The sequence below is a fragment of the Leucopleurus acutus genome (assembly GCF_964270905.1).
Source record: "Leucopleurus acutus genome assembly, chromosome: 8".
Taxonomy (NCBI): domain Eukaryota; kingdom Metazoa; phylum Chordata; class Mammalia; order Artiodactyla; family Delphinidae; genus Leucopleurus; species Leucopleurus acutus.
Genome location: NC_139151.1, coordinates 78,429,139 through 78,454,972, shown reverse-complemented (window position 1 = coordinate 78,454,972; position 25,834 = coordinate 78,429,139). Strand labels below are relative to the sequence as shown.

Here is a 25,834-nt window from a genome sequence, read left to right as displayed (position 1 = left end):
GGGTGAGGACCACATGATACTTTAAGTCATGCCTGGCTTGTGTACATTTACATGGAAATCTGTCTCTAGAAACCTCATCATCACCCTTCCTATTACACTGCAGCTGATGGAAGGTGGAGGTTTCCAAACACACAACTCCCTGAGGCTGGTTCTGAGAATTAGATCCTGGCTTCCTGCAATGTCAATTTAACCATTTTTTTTAAGGTCATGGGTCATTTGTTTTCTTCCCTAGAAGCCTGGATATTTCAAATCCCAGAGATGGCTGTGATGCATTTCCAAGTAACATATTACACATATGTTTTGCCAGGTATGCCTTCCTCCTAGATCCCACCTAGAATTTGAAGTTGCCATCATGCCCACTAATGGTATTGCCCCTGCTGGGCAACAGGTATCAACTAAGGCCATTCATGGTGAACAGGGTGACCACTTTTTCTCCGTTGTTGTTGCAAATGTTCTAGTTCAGCCTCATACATCATTTCTTGGACTAAGTACTTCTCCCGTCGTATTCGGTCATATAGATTCTTTGGTACATCTGGAATCAGGTAGGCGATGAATGACTTGATTCCAAAAACAAGGTGCTGAAAATTTAAGAGAAGAAAGTACATTTTCAACGATTCTGAAATGCTAATTATAAAACAGAAGTCATGAACAATGTTGCATTTGCCTTACAATCAAGCATCGGAACTCAGTATGTTCCATCTAGAATATTAATATTTTCAAAATTATATTGGGAATACAATTATTGCCTTCCATCACATAAGTATTCCAACAAAGACATGTTGATGTCACCTTATAAACATTGAATGAATCTGAAATTCACACCTATAAAAACCTTATATATTATGCAATACTGTTATGATATGCTTTGTTATACACAGAGAGATCACGTACAGGGACAATCCTTGTTCGATAGATTATAATACACAGTGTACAAAACACACAGAATACAGTCCTGCCTGTGATGCTGGATTTGGACTCAACCCCCAGCACATACATGTTTCAGAATTTCTACTCTATTGAAAGCATATGTTATTATAACTGCTCTAAAATATCTTATCTCTATTAATTATTTATTCTATGATAAAAATAGATATAAAAAATAAACTGGTAAAAGTATTGTATTTAAAAAAAGCAGGGACAAAAATCAGAAGGTAATACACCAGTGGTTAAAAGTACAGATGCTGACTGAGACTGCCTATGTTTGAACCCTACTCTGACACTCATTAGTTGTGTAACGTTATGCAAATCACCTATGTTCTCTATGTCTCAGCTCTAAAGTGATTCTAATAATAGTGTCTCTTAAAGGTTGGTATAAAAATTAAACGAGTAAATATATTTGAAAGGAGTGCTTCGCACAGTATAAGCACTACTTAAATATTATCTCCGACTATTATAAATGCATCCTATTTCTTTTCGCATGAACAATAAGTCTTTTAATTTCTCATGAAAGAAGAAAAATCTGATTGACAGACTTAGGATGATCTGTAGAAAAGAACGCATTCACCTAAAGGACTTTGCGACAGTAGTCTCTACGTGGAAAGGAAGAAGGCACTTTTAACTGGGCTTGCTCTATGTGTCCCAGGACTGCATAGTATTGATAGATCATAGAAAAGCAGGTCATATTTTCCCATAGAGAAGCAGATCAAGAGCTTCTTTCCTGACCAAATAGTTGATATTCACAGAAATAGCCAGCAATGTGACTCAAGAGTATAGATATAAAAATTAAAAACATTTGTTACAAATTAAATCAGTAAGAAAGAATATGCTCCAAGTCCTATACGATAGTAATAGAGAAACCTATAAAGTGCTTCACAGAGAGAGTTTGATATGCAAGGATGGCTTAATATTAAAAAGTAGATCTATTTTTTTTTAAAGCTAGAGTTTGATACCCATTTATCAAGACACTATCATAACCAATCATCTTAAACAAAAAACCTACAGCAGATATCATACTTAAAGAAAAAAATCAGAAGTATTTCCACTGAAGTTGGAAAAAAGACATGTTTGTTCACACCGCTGCTATTCAACACCATATTGAAGTTTCCAGCAACACAGTAAGGCAAACAAAAGCAATGAAACATAAACCTTGGAAGTAAACATACAAAACTTTTGTTATTTGCAGCTGGTATTATCATTTGAAAAGACAATTCCAACCAATTTAATAGACAGAATACTAGAACCAGTAAGGTACTTAAACAAGGAGGTATGCTCATCTTAGAAAGACTATTTGTATTCCGGCAAAAATCAAGCGAATCATATAACGAAGTTTAAGACAGTACTCATAGCAGCAATAAAAATATCTATAAAGTTTCTAGAAATAAAAAGGTACAAATAAGAGAATATTTAAAAATCTGTTAAAGGAGGTAAGAATGATTTGAATAAATTCTACATTCATTAATGAAACAGCACAGATTTTGTAAATAAGTCAAAATTTGATTTCTACAAATGTAATTCTAACCAAAGTCCTTGCTCAATATTCAGGGGAACCTGATAAATGGCTTCTAAAATTTATATGAATGGTTAATAACTCCAAATAGCTAAGATAATTTTTTTAAATAAGAGCAAGTGTGGCAGGATGGGTGGTCACTTGCTTTATCAGATATGATGTATTTAAATATTGCATTTAAATAGTGCAATAGTGATCCAGGAACAGACAGATGGAGTGATAAGTCAGAATACTGAGGCCAGAGATACACACATGACTACGTAGGAACTTGGAATATTACAGAGATGGATTTACAAATCAGTGGATAGATAATAGATGATTTAGTAAATAGCAGTACAAAAATTATTTCATTATATGGAGAATAACCTTTTCCCTCAGACTCTATAAAAACTCCTGGTATTAAAGACATGTGATAGGTAAGACTGTAAAGTTAATAGTAAAAAATGTAGTAGAATATCTTTTTGAACTGGAGATAAGGAAAATGTCCTAAATAAGCTATACAAAATAAGCACAAACCATAAAAGGAAAACAATGATGCGCTTGACTACATCAAAATTGAACATTATCTGTTTACACATAAAGTTAATAGGTTATGGACAATGAAAAGATATCTGCTGTGTATATAACTGGTGAAGATTAATATGTAGCATATATAAGGAAATCATAAAATTTGGTAACTCAACCAAAAATGGATCAAGGTTATAAATTTACCAAAAAATGAAGCCCAAATGGCTTTCTAGTACTAAAAGTGATGGTCAGTGTCATTAGTAAACAGACTAAAACAAAAAAAATTAAAGCAAAATATTACCTTACTCTTATACAACTGCAAAATGTTAGAAATTCAGATACTATGAAAAGCTGGTGAAAATCCAAGAGAATTTTGAAGAGCAATCTGTTGGTATTACATGAAACCGAGTACATGTATAAGCTAACAATTCCACACCTGAGTAAGATACTCCTTAAAAACCCTTAAATATGTTTACAAGGTAACATGCCCAAGATTCTTAATAAAAGATTTATTGACGTAGAGAGCATTATTGTAGGTCTAAGCACCTATCCTTAGGGGAATATGGTATTTAATTTTGATGAAATATCATAAATAGACAAAAGAAATTATAAATCTCATGGATAGATGTCTCTCTAGATCTGAAAAAGTATAATGGGTAAGAGATAAAAATGAATTATTATATAATACCATTGAGGTAATTTTGGAAAAGAATACTTAAAATAATACTATATATATATATATATATATACACACACACATATATATATACACACACACATATATATTCAATATACTTATAAACAAACATATATTCAAATAAAGATGTGGAAAATCTTCCACAGAAGAAAAGACAGTGGGTGCTTTTGGAGTGGGTGGGTAATGGGGAATGAAGAGGAAAAAAAAAAAAGAAGGAATCATTGGGCTTATGCATCCATGATGGTAGGTTGCTGTTAATTGAGGCATTTGATTAAGTCTTTCTACCTGAGCTCCAAAAGAAGATGAAGAAGAAAAAAGTGTACATTTTAACACACACAATAAAAAAGACTTTTTGGAATCATTGGATTGGAAATATGCTTTAAACTCTTTTGCTATCTATAATAAAATAGAAAGTCAAACTTCATCAGGAGACATTTTTATAGGCCCATAGAGTCACTAAATAATAGAATTTAGTCCTGGATTAAACCTTATTTCATATGCAAAAAGTCTTATGTATGGCTATCTTTTTCTCTCCATAATTTTGGCCATAGGAAACAGATGCATTTAAAGTTTTTCCATAGACCTTAGTGAGTAGATACTCAATATATTCCAGTGCTAAGTTCTTCACTGTATCAAGCTGGTTATTTTTTAAGCAAGGCAATAATATTGTAGCTTCTCCAAAATTTCTTCACAGACTACAATCTAAAATTATTGCATGACTCTGATCATCAAAATCTGTGCACGTTTTATAAAAGTGTTCTCAGGCATAATTTATTGAATTATGCACTGTTGCTGTACAAATACACATGATCAACTATAATTAGAGTAGATTGTTCAGAAAATAAGTCTCTCCACCCCGATGAATAAATATGGGTTCTTTTGTTAGATGATGAAAACCAACCTTACTAATTACATTTGGTTATTAGGAGGCTCAAAACTAAGGTGAAGTAGAGTTGATCTACAATGTTGTATTAGTTTCAGGTGTAAAGCAAAGTGATTCAGTTATACATACATATATATCTATTTTTTTTCAGATTCTTTTCCCTTATAAGTTATTACAAAATATAGTTCCCTGTGCTATACACTAGGTCTTTTTGGTTATCTATTTTGTATATAGTAGTGTGAATATGTTAATTCCGAACTCCTAATTTATCCCTCCCCTTTCCCCTTTGGTAACCATAAATTTGTCTTCTATGTTAGTGAGTCTGTTTCTGTTTTGTAAATGTTTATTTTTAGCACTTTTTTAGATTCCACAAGTAAGTGACATCATATGATATTTGTCTTTCTCTGTCTGGCTTACTTCACTTAGTATGATAATCTCTAGATCCACCCGTGGACCTAGAGATTATCCTAGATTTCTGATATAAATACTCTTTAACTTACATTATTCAGTTCTTGCTTTTTTGCATGTCATAGTGGTTTCCTTGTATCTGAACCTTTTACAGGGACATACTCAAGGCCTGTTTTGGAAGTCAGTGAGAAACTGGCTTCAAAAAGGCAACTAGGGACTTCCCTGGTGGTCCAGTGGTAAAGAATCCGCCTTGCAGTGCAGGTGACACTGGTTCGATCCCTGGTCAGGGAACTAAGATCCCACATACCGCGGGGCAAATAAGGCCGCACACCGCAAATGCTGAGCTCACGCGCCTCAACTAGAGAGCCTGCGTGCCACAAATTACAGAGCCCATGTGCCCTGGAACCTGCGAGTCACAACTAGAGAGAGAAAACCTGCACACTACAACTAGAGAGAAGCCCGTGCACTGCAACGAAGAGCCCACATGCCTCAACGAAGATCCCTCATGCCGCAGCTAAGACCCGACACAGCCAAAAATAAATAAATAAAAAATAAATCTTAAAAAAAAAAAGGCAACTAATATATCAGTCAGAAAAGCGTTTACCTAGAGTAATTTTATCAGCCTGTGACTAACCTCAAACACAATAATGAAGGCCAATCTAGCAGCGAGGATATGCCAGTATTGTAGGGTAAATTCATAGGGTTTGGAACTCCAAGGAGGACCTCTGTAGTCTCGGTACCTAAAATCCACAAAAACAAAGAATTTGAAGAACAAAGACCAAAATGTGGAGGCCCCAAATGTTCTTAATTTGCCAAAACTCCAAAATGACAGTTTAAATGGACCCATTAGCATGAGGAGACAGAATGGTGAAAGCAAAAAGAAAAGATAACTATAATTTATAAGTAAATACCTGCAATAACCAGATTTTCCCATGCCAAGCTCACTCAGGTCAAAGAAGGATAGGCTATTGTTGACATATCCTGTTAAACAACTGGGAGAAAAGAAAAGAAAGCATGTGTTCATGATTCAGAGATTCAGAGATTCATGAATTTCTAGTCCAATTCCTTCATTACCAATGACAAGATTTAATAAGTGCCATTATGCCTTTCATTATAATTATAAACTCGTAGCAACTCAGCTCTCTGATTCTATTCTCTGACTCCCATTACATCTGTGATTATGCCTTAATGAGACAGATTCTTGCCTGTCATTTCCCTCCAATAGTTTCTATTTTGCCTTATCACTTGGCTTATGTTTTATTAAGTGTTTACTATGCACTAGGCATTGTGGTAATTACTTCCTATGCATTGAAACTGAATATATATATAAACATGTAAAACGATTTGGATAAGTAACATCAAACAGCCAACTGATAAACATGTTTATTTGTAATTTATTAACTTATTTAATACATATTTATGGAGGACCGATGATTTGTTAGAACAATTCTGGATGCTTGGTATTCAACAGTAAACAAAAAAGGCAAAATTCCCTACTCTGGTGGTTAGGTATTAAACTGTGATCAGGGTTAAGTTTTACAATAGCCTTAGAACATGTATATTATTATTATCTTCACCACATAGATAGAAGAACTACGATTTACAGAGACTAAATGACTTTCTCTAGGCCTATAATTGTCAAAATTTCTGGTCTCAGATACCCTTTACATTTAAAAAAGCTGTTGAGGATCTCAAGGAGCTTTTTGCATAGGGGAATATCTATTGATATTTACCACATTAGAAATTGAAATAGAAATTTATGTTCATTCATTTAAAATAACTATCACATCCATTCAAATAATATGAATAACACATTTGAAAAATAGTTATATACTCCAAAAGAAAAAAACACAGCGAGAAGAATGACACTGATTTACATGTTTGCAAACACCTTAATGCCTGCCTTAATAGAAGACAGCTGGATACTCAAACCTTCATTAAATCTATTGCAATATGTTGTTTTGGTTGAAGGGTAAGTAGAAAATCTGGCCTCATGCAGACAAGTAGGTGGAAGAAGGAAGGCTATTTTAATATCATTTCAGATAAATGTCAATATTTTTCTTTGATATTATACCAAAGCTCTACCTGTGGTCATTTCTTAAAGTTTAGTTGTAAGGTGGAATCTTCGTGTAACTGAACTTTCATATGCATCGTTCCATATGGATTTTGCATTAAAATCCATAGGTCTATCTTGTACTTTGAATTTGTCATTTATCCATGCAAGATTTTGTAACATCAAATTGGGGCCATTTGGAGAACATGTGTTCCCTGAATTATGCAGATCTTCCAAATGTTGATATATTTTTACTATAGACCATGAAAAAGCACAATTGTTAATATCGTCACTGACTTTTATCGGAAAAAAAAAACCCTATAAGTATGGGGAAGCTTTAAAGCTCAACAAATATTGTCAATTATTTTCCTTAAAATGACAAGCTAGTTTTGTGCATTCTGTAAAAGAGTGTTTGCTAATACCCAAGTCTGAATACTCATAGCTTGTCTGACAATTTTATTTCATGTTAAAAAAAAAAGTTTCTTTAGTTTGCAACTCCAAAAGTTTGCACTTTTCTTTGACACGCTCATCACACTTTAGGATGTAGCAGAAGCGCTTTATGCGCACTCTGCATTTTGTCGAATAGAATATTGAGAAGACATTTATTCAAGGGTGGAGGTTTGGTTAAAATGAATAATTATTACTGCTTCATCAAAGACGTTCTGAAATTTCTTACTGGCATCTTAAAAATGGTGAATGTAGAGTGGTGAGAAATAGAATCATTACTAGTATTTTTTGGTGCCACTGCCTTGAGTGATGCAAAGCCACCAGAAAATTTTAGCCCACTGATTTTGTACCATCTGTGCATATGTCAATGTGGTGAAAAAAGCAAATAGTATCTTAGTATTATTATGAAAATAGTATTGACCTCATGGACCCTGAAGGAGATATGCAGGCCATGGGTTGAGAACGACTGCCCAGAACATAGTGTTGTTAGAGACTGGATTCAAGTGCCCATTTATCTTATTCTAAACCCTAAATTTTAATTACAGGGCCACACTGACTTCAACTTCACTCCCCTCCCTGGCCATCCTAGACCTCATAACTTATCATTTCAGCTTGCCAGTATCATCCTCTCCATTGCCACCTTGTCTTTTTGCCCCCTTGCTCTGAAAATTTCCAATCTGAATGAATTCACTCCAGTTTAGCTGCTAAACGTACCTGGAGAAAACTAATACCAGGAAGCCCCTATGAATGTTTCAAACTCACAAGTCCTCCACATCTCTTCTTGAAATGATTCTACATCCCTAGTCACTGCTAATGGAGAAGGAGTCAGGTGCTACCTACGTGAAAAGTCAGTACCTGGAATGTGAACAGAGCTTATACCTATCCAATCTCACTTTCACCTGCCACTAGGTGGCAGTAAAGACACTAACAAATAATGCCCGTAAGGAAGAGGGCTGCCAAGCGAGCCTACATATTTTAAACCATTAAAATCTGCTTCTAGGCCATTTTGAATAAAGAAAAAAGAGACTTTGGGGTTTTTCACTATGAATACTAAAAACCAATTTATATCTGTTTAGTGTTTTACAGTTCATAAAATGTTACCTCAGGCACCATTTCTTAAACATAGGTCCAGATTGATGATGTGCCTTTTAGTAGAAGGCAAAGTTAGCACTTAAATCTTGGGAGTTTGACTTCAAGTTAAAATCTCTTGACAAGACTCCAATATATAAAAGAAAATCTCCTGCCTTTATTACCTCTCTTTGAAAAATTGAGACGTACGTTTGTGTTCAGAAAGGCACTGCAGTGTTCTGAGACAAATGAGTTCATCTGCAGGACTAAGGGCTGAATTCATCCTAAACCGGGGCTCTGTGGGGCTCTGCTTGCTCGGGCACACGTCCGCATCTAGATAAGATGCATGCCCAGGGCTGCTCCTGAAGGAAGGAGGAGACACAGCTTCTCCTATCACTACTTTATTTCCTATCACTACTTCCACGCCTAAGGCTAACCTCCAGCTAAAAACTCCAGTTTCTCTCTGTCTCCAAGTCCAGGGCTCCCTTGCATTCTTCAAGTTTTCAAGAAGGAAAGATCTGAAAAACTCATATCCCCTAAGGCAGTGTTCTAAACTGGGTGATTTTGTCCCCCAGGGACCATTTGGCAATGTCTGGAGACATTTCTGGTTGTCACAAGTTGGGGAGCAGGGAGGTTGCTCTTGGTATCCACTGGGTAGACGCCAAGGTTGCTGCTAAACATCCTTTGGCACAGGACACCCCTCCTCCTCAAAAATAGAATTATCTGGTCTATAACATCAATAGTGCAGAGGTTGAGAAACCCTGTTCTCAAGTGTTGATTTAAATTTTAACAAAAAAGAAAAAGGAGACAGGTCTAGGGTATCATTTTCTGCATGCTTAAAATCTCTAGCAGTAAATCCCTTTAGAAAAATCTCTAGTCACATAGCTGAGAGTTTCTTCATATTCTGTATATCCCCACAAACTAGCTTAATTCCCTTCAGTAATTTAACTAGTATAGGCCTCAGTTTCCCATCTATATAGACAAACTATTGCATTGGATTCTTTCGAAGGTCTCTTCTAGTCCTAAAGTTAACTTCTAAATACATTAAAATGTTTTTAACATTTTAACACCGGTGATGCATTTAAACAGAAAATCATAGACTCTAAAATTATTTGCTGTAAAAAACACTGCTGCCCTTTTTATCCCACTTGATTCCATCTAATAAACACATAAACACAATGATCAGAAACATTACCCTTAATGGTCACAGAACAAAGCTTGCCAATAAGTTCCCATTTTAATTACAAATAAAAAATGTGTACATTTCAACCTTACCTTTCACTATATTCAAACTGACTTGCACAGGGGCCATATTTGTATTCATAGACAAAACGTGGGATGTAATCAGATGTAATAGCAATTACAAATGCATTGGTAATCACAGCCAATATACCAATTCCTTCAAGAATTCCATACCAGATACCTAGTAGGAGAAAGATTAAAGATAGTGAGTAAAAAGAAAAAAAGTTAAAACCCTTTAATCAACCTTAATTTGGAAAAAGTGTTTTAGTTATGTTGGAACCACGGCTCTGTCCATTATTTACTTTCTTAGGATGGTATGTGTCTCACTACAGATATTACAGCTATTGAATACTTTTCCATAGAGGGGAGGTAGACATCATGTAGAGAGATTTGAAAATTAAAATATCATTAGGAACTGGTTCATGTCTGTACCAATGAGATATAGACACAGCTGCTTAAGATTCTTCAAAGCCTATGTATAGAACTTGATGAGGTATTCAAACCTATAAAAATAAAGTTCTACTTCATTGTGTGAACTCTGAAATATCTGTATTCACTATGGGTTCTGCCTTTATCTTTGTCAGCTACCTTTTTAATGTAAAACTACGAAAAAGTAAAACTAGTTTAGTGTCAAGACCTGAAAATCACTAGTCGACATTTTCTACTTCTTAAGAGGCCAATTTGGCATCACATAGATACACAAAAAAGCTTTTGAAATTGTATATAGTATCAATAGACTATTGATTATGGTCAAAACTGATGTTTCAAATAGGATTAAAGTTAACTTTAAAAAATAATGGAATAAAAAAATAATGGAATGGAAAAATAAGCTCTGGAAAGGGATATATGAGATCCTTTTCAGTTACAAATAAGTTTATGAAATAGCATGTTCAGTATGAACTTACCCTCAACTAAGAGTTATAACTAAACTTACTCTCATTTCATTCTTTGGTTAACGAAAACAGTTTTGTTATGGCTGGAAGAGAGCTCCAGCAATAGAAACCCACGTTGTGCTAAGTAAGATCAAGCCACCACTTGGCCTTAGCAATGCAAAAATCATGTAGTTGCTGAATCTTACCTATGTCGGTTGCTCTGGCTGGCAAAGGCCTCCGCCACTGGGTGACAAATTTGTACGCATCCAGCCTGATTTCAATGATATTGTTTAACAAAGCCAAAAGAGGGGCCAGAGGAAAAGCCGCAACAAAGATGGTGGTAAAACCAAACTGCAAAACTGTAAAGGAAGAGGGTTAGAAAATCGGTAATATAAACAGTATCATTTATTGAGTGCTTTCTTTGTTCCATATTAGGCATCTTTACATAGATTGCCTTTAATCCTTCCAACATCCCTACAAAGTAAACATGCTTATCCCACTTTACAGTTGAGAAAAATGTAGCTCATACATGTTAAGTAAACTGGCTAAAGGGTAGATAGATGAAAAATGTTAAAAACTGCATTCAAACTCAGATCTCAATAGATTGAAAGTCTATGAGACTTTCACCTCTATGCCATGCAGCATGAAGGAAGAAAAACGTCAGAGAAGGACTTGAAGAAACATGCTTAGTCCTAGAAAGGAAGCAAGAGACCTAATCTTGTCCTCTCTTTTTATAGATGAGAAAACTGAGGGCCAGAGAACAAAAGCAAATGTCAAAACAACATGCAGTGATCTTATCAGTTGGAATGGGAATCCTTATTTTTGTAATATAAATAAGTAAGCTTCCTGAAGACTCAAGACTCAGACTGGGTCTGTGCAAATGTTTACTGTGAGAAAGAATTATTGCTTTATTTGGTTGGGCTGATACATTTCTCAACATAGGAGTGGGTTTTGCTTTTTTTTGTTCCTTTAAAATATTTGCTCAAAAGGAGATGGTTTTCTCTCTTGAATCAGAGCCTGAGTGAAGTAGAAAAAACGTATCAAGAGGGTCAAATAGCTTTGCAGAAGGTTCTTTCCATACCCATTTCTAAGTACTCATCCATCAGTCCGTGAATATTCATGGGCTGTAGATTCCAATCATTTTCCCACTGAGGTATGGAAGCATCTTGTATTCCCCGCTTGATTTTATGTCGTGACCACCAGTTCTGGATCAACCTGCATAAAGGCAAAGGCCTTTTAAGCTCGTATTTAAGCACCTGGTAAACAATTTATAGTGTATTAAGAAAAGAGAAACTCCAACTACCTTAGGACTACACTAAGCATGCCTGAGAATTGGGGGGGTCTTTGCATGGTCTCAACTTTAAATTTAGCAAGGAAGAAGAGGCCTCCGACTTCCTAGACCCTACAAACATCTACATAGTTATCAAAGAGTTGATCCTCCCATATACTATAGGTGCTTCCTAATATTGATTAGACAAATACTCATTTCTGTGATTCCTTCCCCTACCCCACCTATACAAATACCTAAACTCTTATGCTGCCTGTTGTGATTGGATCTGAGCCCTTCCTTCCAAATCTTCTGGGCTGTGCTCTCTGAACATGAGTAAAATCATGTTTCACATTAGATAACTGAGCCCTACCTAGAGTTTCAAGAGATGTAGTTTTTATTCCTCACCCTACAATGCATTAGTTGTGTGGCTTTTAGCAAGTCACTTCACTTCTCTGAGTTTATAACTATGAAGGATTCAAGAGATTACACTCTGCTCCTATAGTGAACAATAATTTACAGGTAATGAATCTGTGTCTCAGTCCATTTATCAGACTTGAAAAGGAAGTAGCAACACTCTTTCCCTAACCCAGGGGCAGTCTTGAAATTATATGACTCAGAAATATCCTGGTATGCAAATATTGTAGACTTCTGGGTAATAAATTATCTTAAGAGTTAGATAAAAATTATCTCTAGGATAAGGTGAATCTCACAGGACCCAATGAACAGTACCCAACTCTCAGTTTTAATTAATCATGGACGTAGAGCTTCAGTGGGGGTTGGAAGAACCACCATAGTTAGATCAAAACGTCAGGTAGCGCTTCAATGTGTGCTCCACGGAGGTTGCCTCTGGAGCCTCGTGAAGATGAAAAAGGGAGTTGGGAATGGAAGGCCTGCTTGCTTATATCCTATTTATTTCAGTCTGCTTAAGATTTTACTTGAGGAAAGAGAATTGTGCTTTAAAAGTTTAAAAGTCATTGCTTTAGGGACTGGTTCACTCCTGCTAGAGTTTCTTCAGCAAGGCCTTTGTCCAGCTGTTGGGAAAACCCCACCAGGATGTCATTTGCCATGGTAGCCTTGGGATTTGATATAGAAAATCCAGGCTTACCTCTTGGGCAAGGCCATGGCGAAAATGTGATGTCCAAAGTGCATGGTATGTACAGAAGTACACAGACAATAATAACAACAAGAATCATTCTTAATATTACAATGACTACTACACCATCTTGACTGTGCTTATGAAGTATCGACACCATCTCAGATCCTGTGCTAGGCACTTGATACCTAATTTACTCAAATATTTTCAAATTATGTTCCTCAAACTTTATGTTTCAAAGAGGTAAGCCAAAGATAGAAAGGAATATGAAAAACGGACTGGGCTTCCCAAACCTCCATGCCTATTCTCCTTTCATTTAGCAGAGATTCATTTTAATCTGTTTTGACTATTGAGGATTTGTGTAAACATCCCTTCACAAAAAGCTTCTGTCATTTATTGATGAAGGTTTAAATACCATTGGGTCATCTCATTTAATCTTTATAAATCCCTTATTTTATAAATTAAAAAAAATGTCTCAGAGAGGTTAAGTAAATTATAAGCATCTTTAGCAAGAGGCAGAAAAGGAATTTGTACCAGGCCTCCACAATTTCCCAGTCCGATGCACTGGGTTAATATCACCTCTCCAACCCCCAGGTCTCTGCTCAGGAATATCCTGATGCTACTTAAGGGCCAAGGAGGAGAAAGAAACATGGTATAATTTGATGACTGAGCCTAAGTTATTTATATCATTAATCAACTAACCAGTTCTTTCCCCATAGTAAGGAAATTCCTCAAAATTATAATGTTTTTAAATAAATTAGGCCTCAATACTTCCATACGACAATGTTTTAAATACACTCTATTTCACTGTATTCTAAAGGATAATATATTTTAACAGATGTAAAAGTGGGCATTCAGGGTCCTTCTATGTCAGTATTTCACAGTTAGAATTTATCTATAGGGAAAAAACAGAATGCTGTTGTTTTGATGTTATCACAATCAATCCTGTTCTAAATATTTATTGCTGTTGCTGTTGTAACAAAGAGCCCCAAACCTCCCCATCCAGGATTTTAATTTTATTTCATTCTTAAAGGAGGGAGACAGAAATGGAGGTTCTCTGCATTAAACAAAAACAACAACCACCTTGGTCTTTTGGTAGCCAAAAGAAACCAGAAAGTTAATTTTGTTCTCAAGAACCTGCACAGCCAATAATATTTTAAGAATACCAACAAGTGTCTTAAGATGTTGAACAGAGTACAAGTTACTCTATATCCATTATTTTGTCTAATCCTTACAATGGTTCTTGAGGTAGATACAGCTGTTGAGCCTCTCTTAGAGATGTGAAAACTGAGGCACAGAAAGGTCGATTGGCTTACAAATGGTCACACATTTTGTAAGGAGAGGAGTAGGAACTGAACTGTCATCTCTCTGATTACCAAGCCCCAATTCTTAAGAACTAGTTCTTCTTAAACGTATGGACACCAAGGGGGGAAAGTGGCAGGGAGGAGGTGGTAGTGTGATGAATTGGGAGATTGGGATTGACATATATACACTAATATGTATAAAATGGATAACTAATAAGAACCTGCTGTATAAAAAAATAAATAAAATAAAATTTAAAAATTAAAAAAAAAGAACTAGTATTCTTAGTAACTCTATACAAGGCTAGTTTAAAAATTAAGTACTCTTAGAACAAAAAATTTCACAATCTGTATGGAAACATAAAAGACCCCAAATAGCCAAAGCAATCTTGAGAAAGAAAAATGGAGCTGGAGGAGTCAGGCTCCCTGACTTTAGACTATACTACAAAGCTACAGTAATCAAGACAGTATGGAATTGGCACAAAAACAGAAATATAGATCAATGGAACAGGATAGAAAGCCCAGAGATAAACCCACACACATATGGTCACCTTATCTTTGATAAAGGAGGCAAGAATATACAATGGAGAAAAGACAGCCTCTTTAATAAGTGGTGCTGGAAAAACTGGACAGCTACATGTAAAAGAATGAAATTAGAACACTCCCTAACACCATACATAAAAATAAACTCAAAATGGATTAAAGACCTAAATGTAAGGCCAGACACTATCAAACTCTTGGAGGAAAACATAGGTAGAACACTCTATGACATAAATCACAGCAAGATCCTTTTTGACCGACCTCCTAGAGAAATGGAAATAAAAACAAAAATAAACAAATGGGACCTAGTGAAACTTCAAAGCTTTTGCACAGCAAAGGAAATCATAAACCAGACGAAAAGACAATCCTCTGAATGGGAGAAAATATTTGCAAATGAAGCAACTGACAAAGGATTAATCTCCAAAATTTACAAGCAGTTCATGCAGCTCAATATCAAAAAAACAAACAACCCAATCCAAAAATGGGCAGAAGACCTAAATAGACATTTCTCCAAAGAAGATATACAGATTGCCAACAAACACATGCAAGAATGCTCAACATCATTAATGATTAGAGAAATGCAAATCAAAACTACAATGAGGTATCACCTCACACCCGTCAGAATGGCCATCACCAAAAAATCTACAAACAATAAATGCTAGAGAGGGTATAGAGAAAAGGGAACCCTCTTGCGCTGTTGGTGGGAATGTAAATTGATACAGCCACTATGGAGAACAGTATGGAGGTTCCTTAAAAAACTAAAAATAGAACTACCATATGACCCAGCAATCCCACTACTGGGCATATACCCTGAGAAAACCATAATTCAAAAAGAGTCATGTACCAAAATGTTCATTGCAGCTCTATTTACAATAACCAGGACATGGAAGCAACCTAAGTATCCATCGAAAGATGAATGGATAAAGAAGATGTGGCACATATATACAACAGAATATTACTCAGCCATAAAAAGAAACAAAATTGAGTTATTTGTAGTGAGGTGGATGGGCCTAGCGTCTGTCATACAGAGTGAAGTAAGTCAGAAAGAGAAAAACAAATACCATATGCTAACACATATATATGGAATCTAAAATACAAAACAAAAAAATGGTCATGAAGAACCTAGGGACAAGACGGGAATAAAGACGTAGACCTACTAGAGAATGGACTTGAGGACACAGGGAGGGGGAAGGGTAAGCTGGGACGAAGTGAGAGAGTGGCATGGACATATATACACTACCACATGTAAAATAGATAGCTAGTGGGAAGCAGCCACATAGCACAGGGAGATCAGCTTGGTGCTTTGTGACCACCTGGAGGGGTGGGATAGGGAGGGTGGGAGGGAGGGAGATGTAAGAGGGAAGAGATATGGGAACATATGTATATGTATAGCTGATTCACTTTGTTATAAAGCAGAAACTAACACACCCTTGTAAAGCAATTATACTCCAATAAAGATGTTAAAAAAAATTAAGTACTCACGGGTATCCCAGTTCCATGAAATTGTTCCATATTTGCTTCAAAAACATGATAACTCCCATCTGGAGGCAAAGGTCTATCAAACAGCCACTAGGATGACACTGAAACAGAACAACAAGAGCATTAATGATCTTGCTCTTCTAGGTTGCCTTAAACACCCCCACATTCAAATTGTACAGCAAATTCTAAAGCCAGGGCACCTTATATCCATGCGTAAAGAGAATAAAAACAGGGAAGAAATAGCGCATATGAGGATACCTGATAGGGAAGTTTTCAGTAATATACATTGGAATATTGATCAAAATTATAACAGCAATAACCAAAAAATCTAACTTTTAATGAGCACTTAGTACTGCCAAGCTCTGTGCTAGGCACGATCACATTTAATGAATGCTCTGGAATACTACATACCTATTAACAATCAGGTGATAGCAAAATATTTAATTCTATGACAAAATGTTTATATTTTTTAAAATCAGCTTTTTGTCTCAGACTGATTTTAAATTTGTAGAAAATTTACAAAGATAGTACAGAGAGTGCCCATGCACCTCTCCCCCAATTCCCTCCATTGCTCCTTACATTACCGAGGTATATTGTCAAAGTTAAGAAGTCAATATTGGTACATTGCTATTAACCAAATTCCAGACTTTACTTAGATTTCACCAGCTCCAGGACACAACGTGGGATACCCCATAGCACTTATTTGTCATGTTCCCCCCAGTCACCTGTGGTCTAGACAGTTTCTCAGATTTTCATATCCTTAACAATTCTGAGTACTGCTGGACAAGCACCCTTTGGAAAATCCCCCAATCTGGGTTTGTCTGACATTTTCATGTATTTAGACTGGGGTTATGTGCTTTAAGAATGGAGGCAGGGCACAGAGGTAAAGTGCCATTTCCATCACATCCCATCAGGGCCACATGGTATCCCCATGACATCACCAGTGATATTAACTTTCATCACTCGGTTAATATAGTATTTGCCAAGTGTTTCTTCTGCAAAGTTACTCATTTTCCCATATCTCCTGGAGAGGGAGTATCTACATATATTATAATGTATTTTAAGTGATAAAAGTATGCCACAAAATAGTTTGTCTGTATGATCCCAATGTTGCCTTCTCTGTGCTCCTCTGCTTTTTCAGATGCTCAGTAACAGCATTAGAAACCCACATGAACAAAAGTGTGATTCCAATGAAAATTGCAATAAATGTGCTTTGCTTGAAAACTTTGCACTATAGAAGATATTTGGGTAGGAAAGCGTGGGTCTTTTTCTTTGGAAATGGGTTCATGTCCTGCTTGTAAGGATGATGGTCTCTATAGCTTTGATCTACAGTTTCTATTTCTATCAAATCAGTACCAGTGGGACTTCAAAGGGAACAAATAGTTAGGACACAAAGAGCCTGCTTTTCTGTTTCCAGCCCAGTAACTTAAAACCCCCTAATCTGAGCCAGAGAGAGGGTTTGCCAGTGATAATTTTTATTGTGTGGAGAAGTTTCAAGTCTCCTATCCAAGCACACTCCTTCTGAATTTAGGACCCCCTGAACCCTGCTACATATATACCATAAGTGGGTTTGGTAGAATGTCTGAGGCAGAATAATTACTAAGCTACAGAGTCAGATCACAGATCACAGTTGCAAGCTGAAACTCTTCATTTTTGTAGAGAGACTCATAGAGGCAAATTAACTTGTCCAAGATCATGCAATGCTAACTGGTAATGTGGGAATGAAAGCTTAGGTCTCCTGTACCCTCATCCATTGCTCTTTCATGTAATGCTAAGGATGAATTCTATTTACCAATTGTGTTCATTGCCTTGAAGGGTTGCTTTAGCAAAGCCTGTTATTACGCGGGAAGTTAAAAAGAAGACTATCAGAACCATGTGATTGGATCACTCTCCACAGTGGTAGGCCAAAGTGGGGAGGCTGGATGACAGACCATTTATAATTTTGTTGAATTTAAGCCTTGATGACTTTGTAGTTTGATTTACAGGGTAGAGAAAGAGATCTAACAGCTTCTTCACATAATGATTGCTTTGAGCTAACTCCAGTCCTTCATTACTCTAAAACTCATTCGGGATAAAGTCTATACTTAGAATGAGTAAAGGGCATGGATGAATATGCAGGAGACCCAGGCTTTCATTCCCATTGCACCATTCAAAATTACATGACCATGGACAACCCAAAGCTGGGTGCCTTCACATATTTTTCTCATTTGCTCCTCATGAGAGTCTGGTGACATGGGTGTTGATATCTCTGTTTTGTAGATAATGAAGCTAAGTGGCAGACAGAAGTATCAGACTGCAATACCCTATTCCTTTCACTTGATCCACTTTAGTATGTTTACTCTAAATCCAATTTACATGTAGGAGCCAGCAATCATTCAGCGATCTTGTACCAAAACCAATTTTTATTAGATTCTCCACTGCGGCAATATGCTATCCCAATGGTGGCTGGAAAGTCACCAGTCACCAGAACTCTAGACTGCCGGAATCATCAAATTGATGACTTCATCAATTTATAGGTATGTTTCAATAATTTTAGGCAAATTATATAACTTCTCTAAGCTTCTGTTTTCTCATCAGTAACATGAGTGTAATAACAGAATTGTTGTGAGGATTAAATGCATTAATATATGTAGAACACTTAGAACCAATTGCTGGAATGTGCTGGCATATAGTAAACACTCATTAAATATTAGCTATTATTAACATTTTACACAGATTTACATATATGAGATATTATATGGCATAGTATGAGGGAAGTCCAGTATAGTCAGTTCGTAAATATTCTAAATAAAATTGTAGTACTTTTTTCCTTTCTTTATAATGGCTACCATTATTTATGCCAGGGATTTTACATGCATGATCCAATTTAATCCACCTGTGGCCAATATTACTGAGATGGCTATTCTTATCACAATTTGCACATAAAAAAAATCGAGACATAGCGATATTAAGATCATGCGTTCAGGTGCAGTAAAATTAGAATGTAGACTGTCAGATTCCAAAGACAAAATATTTGTTACAGATCATGGTTATGTTCTTTTCTTCAAGACTATTAAATCATCAAAGGAAGGAAAGAGACTTCTTCATCTGTACACCACATATTACCCAGCAGAGACCTAGGATAGAATATGTGTCAATAAATGCTTGCTGTATGATTGAATTCAGAGGATCAATTCTTATCTTCCACCATGTATACTTTTTCCATCTACACTTCCAGGATTTCTAGAGTCTATCACAAACCCATATTTTTATTTCACTGAGTGTTTTTTAAAATAAATAATCCTTTGTTGGAAAATATGGCTACTATCTATGTCATATGTATTGTGGAGAATATCTAGGATGGTTATGAAGTATTTTTCCTGACATTAGTATTATAATTATTCTCCTGGTACTTTCAAAGAAGAATCATGAATTCCAATAATTTCACAATTAAGAGTACCCAATTAAACAAAATTATTGGTGCTAGCAGCCACTAAAATGGCATCAATAGGCAGATCTACCTGCGTGTGACTACACTGTTCCCCACACTACCCTTGCTAACGCCACTGAACACTCCTGGAAAAAGTAAGCCTTGCTTTTTTCCCCCCATTTGGGTAGCTGAAAACCTTTTAGCAGATATAGTCATACTTCTGGGCTATGAAAGAAAGCTGCAAGTCTGATTTGGGGATTTTCAGGAGGCCTGGGACTATGAAAGGCCTTAGTTGATCTCTGCCCAATAGAATAATACCCAGGTGGCTGTAGAGACAGAGCATAGATAAATATCAGTTACAATTTATAGAGTTCCTACCACAGTCCAGGGACTGTGCTAATTGTCCTATGCAAATTGTCTCTTATTTATTAACAGCTTTGCAACCTAAGTGTTACTATTGCCAGTTTACAGATGAGAAGACAGATATTCAGAGAGGTTAAATTAAGGACAAAGAATGAATAATCAGCAATATTAACATTTGAGCCCAGTTTTCTGTGATATAAAGCATACGTTCTTTGGGATCTTTAGGCTTTCTCCATGTATTCCAATAAACTTTTAGAAGACTCTGGGGAGACAACATTAATGAGAGAGGCCCTGAGTTTTGGGGACTTTTTAGATAGAGACTAGAAATGTCTCCTATTTCTCAGGTAATCTTTTCTTAGCCTCTCTCTAAATTATGACCTCCTACTAATGCTGCCACAAATTAAATTGGATTTTACATTAGAATAATTAAAACAATTTTGAACTAGACAAGGAATAAACAGTCTAACAATGAGACTGAAAAGAGTCCAGAAATTTCAAGATGTAGAATATAAAAAATCTTAGTCTCATTTTGCTGAATGAAAACATGTATTTATTACATTTATTTATTAAATGTGTGGCTGCCATTTAGGCATGGGGGATCTTGATTACTCTTTACACCAAAATAAACTTCCAATGGGCCAAAGATATCAGTATTAAAAAAAAATAACATTAGCTAAAACTACATGTTAATTTTGGGCTTCCCTGGTGGCACAGTGGTTAAGAATCCACCTGCCAATGCAGGGGACATGGGTTTGAGCCCTGGGCCAGGACGATCCCACGTGCATGGAGCAACTAAGCCCATGCGCCACAACTACTGACCCTGCGCTCTAGAGCCTGTGAGCCACAACTACTGAGCCCAAGTGCCACAACTACTGAAGCCCATACACCTAGAGCCCGGACTCCACAACAAAAGAAGCCACTGTAATGAGAAGCCTGCGTACCGCAACGAAGAGTAGCCACCACTCACCACAACTAGAAAAAGCCCGCACACAGCAATGAAGACCCAACACAGCCAAAAGTAAATAAATAAATAATTTTTTTTAAAAAATGTGAATTTTTAAAATTTCCTGAATGGAGAATACATTTTTTGTCATGATACAAATTCCCCAAGCCATTAACAACAGTAATATTTTGATTAGAAAATGCTATATAGTTGTGTAAAAAAATATCAAAACTAAACTATATACAAGAAAATGGGAAACATATCTGCAGCAAATATGAAAGATTAGAGCCTAATTTTATTTGTTTATAAATTATTAAAACAGAAAAACAGCTTAATGAAAATAAATAGGAATAATACACACACAGAAGTATAAAATGTCAACAGACATATGAAAAATATTCTCCATCTCACTTGTAATTAAAGGAACTGAAATCTAAAGAAGATATCCTTTGGATTATTGGTAAAAATTAAAATGTTTCTCTTGGCAGAGGTCTGAAAAGTAGATTCATACTCTATAGGTAGAGCATAGCATTTGGGAGGACAATTTGTCAGTCCCAGTGAAAATATAAAATATTCTTACTGTGATAGAGAGATATTATTCCTAGACATTTTGTTTCCATGACATACATATAATAAATCAATAAAGACATATGAGACTTTGAAGATATACCTATATATTTATAAATTAGTATTTGAAGTAAGATTTCTTTTGGACTAAATTTTCCCTGCTTAAAAGGAAACCCAGCATGTTTAAAAGTTTGGAAACCAGTACAATAGGCAATAATAATTCCCCCAAAGAAAAACAGTTCTGGAGCTAAATTTCTGGGCTTTGTGAATGGAAAAAATAGTTTTGATGGAATATTAAAAAGAGCTGAGGGACTTCCCTGGTGGTGCAGTGGTAAGAGTTTGGGCTCCCAATGCAGGGGACCTGGGTTTGATCCCTGCTCATGGAACTAGATCCCACATGCATGCCGCAACTAAGACTTCGCATGCCACAACTAAGGAGCCCACGTGCTGCAAAGAAGGAGCCACAAGCCACAACTAAGACCCGGCACAATCAAATAAACAAATAAAAATAAATAAATAAATAAGTGAGCAAATTCCTGCTTTACAAAAAAAAAAAAAGAGCTGAGGTCAGGATCACCCTCTTTTCTGGAAAGACTTAATTCCTTCATTTCTGAAACCATAGGAAGTCTCCTTTATTGAAAATGCGTCTTCAGCATGCCTGAAATTCCCTGTTCCTCCTCCCCTTTCTCTCCCTTCCCACCCCCTCTTCCTCCCATAGTCATTGGTCCATATCCATGCCTATCCCCACACCCACCCTTACAAATTACTTACTTCCTCCAGTCTCCACCGGTTGAAAAGTTTATTGTACTTTCCTGGATGGCCTACAAATCTGTAAAAAGCCATTTTAATTCATTAGCGTTTATGTGGGTTGACTGAAGAACATTTACTAATGCATTACAACAAGTGCATGTGTGGGTAGAGACCTAAGTGTTCTCTGGAGCAACTTGTACCCAAACAGACTTAGGCCATGCTTACACATCAAAGGACCCAACTTAAAAGGGAAAAATGATGTGTGAAGTCAATATCAATGAGTTGAGAAAGTACAGACAAACCAACCGAATGAAATTTCCTATTTTTACCTGTGGAGTTTTAATGTCTTCTTGACCTAGTTAACGAATATTAATACAACGTGCTGAATGGCTTAGTTTAAAATGTTTCTAAGCTTCAGCATGTTTCCATGGCACTTGTCAGAGTGTTAAGCATATGGCAAACCAGAACCAGTAGCTTAATATGCTTCTTTTTCATATTTTGCAGCAAATTTAAGGAAAAGAAAAACATTACCATGACAGGTATGTTTCCCCACTAAGGAACTGTAAGCTGGGGTTACATAAAAATTATTTTCTTATTTAACAAAACCATTACTTATGACTGGAGAGTCATAATTCAACCCAAGGATGGCATATGTTTTATTTATTTTTTAAAAATGGAAGTACAGCTGATTTACAATGTTGTGTTAGCTTCAGGTATACAGAAAAGTAATACGGTTATATGATTTTACTTTTCTATGCCAACTTTAACTGGGAGTGGCACCTAGAAGCACTGTACTGAGAAGTCTTTTGACTTGAAAAAGCATGTGAAGATTGATTGGGACAGTTTTCTAAAGCAGAGGACAAGAATTTGCCACCCCTGTTAACAAACCAGCAGTGGAACTGTTGACAATCTCTGTCATTCTGCAAAGATAATGCCTATGGAGTTGACTTACCTCCCCAAAAAGAAAGCAATATAGAAGATAGAACTGTTTAAATTGACAAACTGGAAGAGGAACATCTTCAAAGCAAAGCTGTTTTCCCATTCAGATTCTGTTCGAGGATATTCTAAAAGGAACATAGGGTGTGTTTACATAGATGAGGTAAATGACAAGAAATATGGATACAGAATCAGAAGTCCCATGTTCAAAGTCTGGTTCAGTCATTTACTAGTTCTATGAGCCACTCAATGTCTCTGAGTTCTAGTGTCTGCATCTGTAAAAATAGGAATGATAATATCTGTTCCATAGAGTTGCTGAAAGGATCCAATGAGATAATCTTTAGACATTTCCCACAGCTACAGAAGTATGATGCTTGTTATTAAGATATAAAGATTTTCAGGATTCTCTCTGCTCCTTTCATTTAGAGGTAACCACAAATATTAGATCAGTCTTTCACCAAAACTGGCTATACTTAATATAGGGACCTAAACTGTCCACAGGGTTCTTTGAAAAAGGAATATTTTGTATGCAGACTGAAGTGGAATAGTAAAGAGAAAAGAGGGCTACATCAGTCACAAAAGCCCAGTTTTTATCTCAACCTTACACCTAATTTGCCGGTAATCTCAGGCAGGTCTCTTCACATTTCTCTGTAATCAGTTTTATAATCTGTGAAATGAGGAATTTAGATAAGACAATTTTAAGAACTCTGTCAACTCACACCTTAGGGTTCTAACTTCTCAAACAAAACAAAACAAACAAAACACAACAAAATACAGTGATGAGAGAGATTGGATGAAGACAGCAGCATGTACTGAAGCCTCTGCTCCCACTCAGTACCCAAATAAGTGATAGAAAATATATATGCACATCTAATATATATATATATATATATTTTAATATAATTGAAAAATTCAAGAAAGGTAGAAAATAGATGGGCTCTGACTTAAGGAAAAGAGAGGCCAAAATACATGCATGAGCAAAGCACAGAATAAAAACGCAACAGGTCTTGGGGAACTCCAAGTCCAAAGCAGGTAGGTGCCGGAAATAGGAGGGGGTCTGTGGGGCATTCAAAAGAGTGACTGGTTGGTGGGCACCAGTGAGAGCAGTCAGGATAGGCTGACATTTCCCCATGGGTTTTGAAAGGTTGTGTTTTCATTGTTGTTTCCTTCTAAATAGTTTGTAAATTAAGCATAAAACTTATTTAGAAATAAGAATGTGGATTTTTAAAAAAATCCTGTGAGTAAGATTGCTTTTGGTTCTCCATTTCTAATTTTATTGCATTGTGATCCACAAACGTGTCCTGTGTGATTTCTGTTTGGGGGCCAAAAAGTTGCAATTTCATTGTGGCCAAATTACATGGATAAGTTTTGTCAATGTATCAAGTGTCTGAAAATAATATTTCTGTTAAGCATACAGTTTCTATATATTTTAAAAGAAGCTTGCTAGTTATGATATTCAAATACTCTATATCCTGGCTTATATTTTGAGTGTGGATTTATCAATTTATTTTTGTATTTCTATCATGTTTTGCTTTCTATGTTTTGAAGGTTTATGAAAAGGTATATAGAAATCATGACAATTATATTGACCTGGTAGATTGTTTATCAGTATGAAGTGTTTCTCTGTCTCTCTCAAATAGATATCAAATTCTTGTTTGCCTAATGTTAATATGGTGACATATGATTTTATTGTTACTATTTTCTTGATATAGATGCTCCTATTGCTGAATTGACCTCTGACAAAATAAAAACTCTTTTTACCAGTTGATCTAATTTGTTTCTTAGAATCCAGGTTTATTTTTATAGATAATTAATATTACAGATAAATCACAGTTCACTATTATAGTTACTTTATTATTTGGAACAACTGACAACCATTCTGATCTAATTCTCAACAACTATAAAACTAGGCTGAAAAAATTCTCTCTTGGAATCAAATGTTATATATTTCCTCTCTAAAAAAAACCTTAATGTGATAGAATTGAAGCTTTGATTTTTTTTGTGTGTGTGGTTTTTGAAAATAAAATATTTGGACAAAAAAAGAAATCAAGAAACAAAGTTTAAAAAAATATGTTAAATAAAACAGTGTTTGGCCTCCTCTAGAAAGTTAAACTTAATTTCTAATTTGAAGCATAAATTTGCAAGCCAAAAGTTATACAAAATATAATGTCATATATATTATATATATATATTTATATATTTATAGGTATATACATGCAATGATATTATATTACTTTAAGTAAAATATCAATATTTTATTAATTTAAATCAATACAATTCATTCATTATTAATCAACAGTTATGAATCCACAGGCATTATGGTATGAGTTACAGATGGAAAAATCAAATATGAAGTGAATACACCTGGAACTTAGCACAGATAACTGTTCTGTTTCCTACTATCAATTGTGGTCCCCAAATCACTTGCTTAGATTTGCTTCTATCTTGGGTATAAAGTACTTTAAAAGTTAATAAATGTAAGGAATCAGAGCTGGAAGAAACCTTTGAGACAATGTAGTTCAAGTGCTTTGTTACCCAACTGAAGAAATTGTAGCTCAGT

At 35.7% G+C, this 25,834-nt stretch overlaps 1 protein-coding gene across 1 annotated transcript in view; it reads right to left on the bottom strand.

The window, feature by feature from the left end:
- Window positions 1–395: 395 nt before the first annotated feature.
- The window catches only part of ANO3 (anoctamin 3), a gene marked incomplete at both ends in the record, with an annotated part of 414,423 nt that continues 388,984 nt past the window's right edge, over window positions 396–25,834 (bottom strand). The window contains 9 exon segments of the mRNA XM_082845360.1: window positions 396–578; window positions 5,576–5,681; window positions 5,853–5,933; window positions 9,785–9,932; window positions 10,830–10,982; window positions 11,705–11,838; window positions 16,310–16,407; window positions 22,360–22,417; window positions 23,291–23,402. Of these exon segments, the coding sequence (XP_082701486.1) occupies window positions 396–578; window positions 5,576–5,681; window positions 5,853–5,933; window positions 9,785–9,932; window positions 10,830–10,982; window positions 11,705–11,838; window positions 16,310–16,407; window positions 22,360–22,417; window positions 23,291–23,402 (1,073 nt within the window).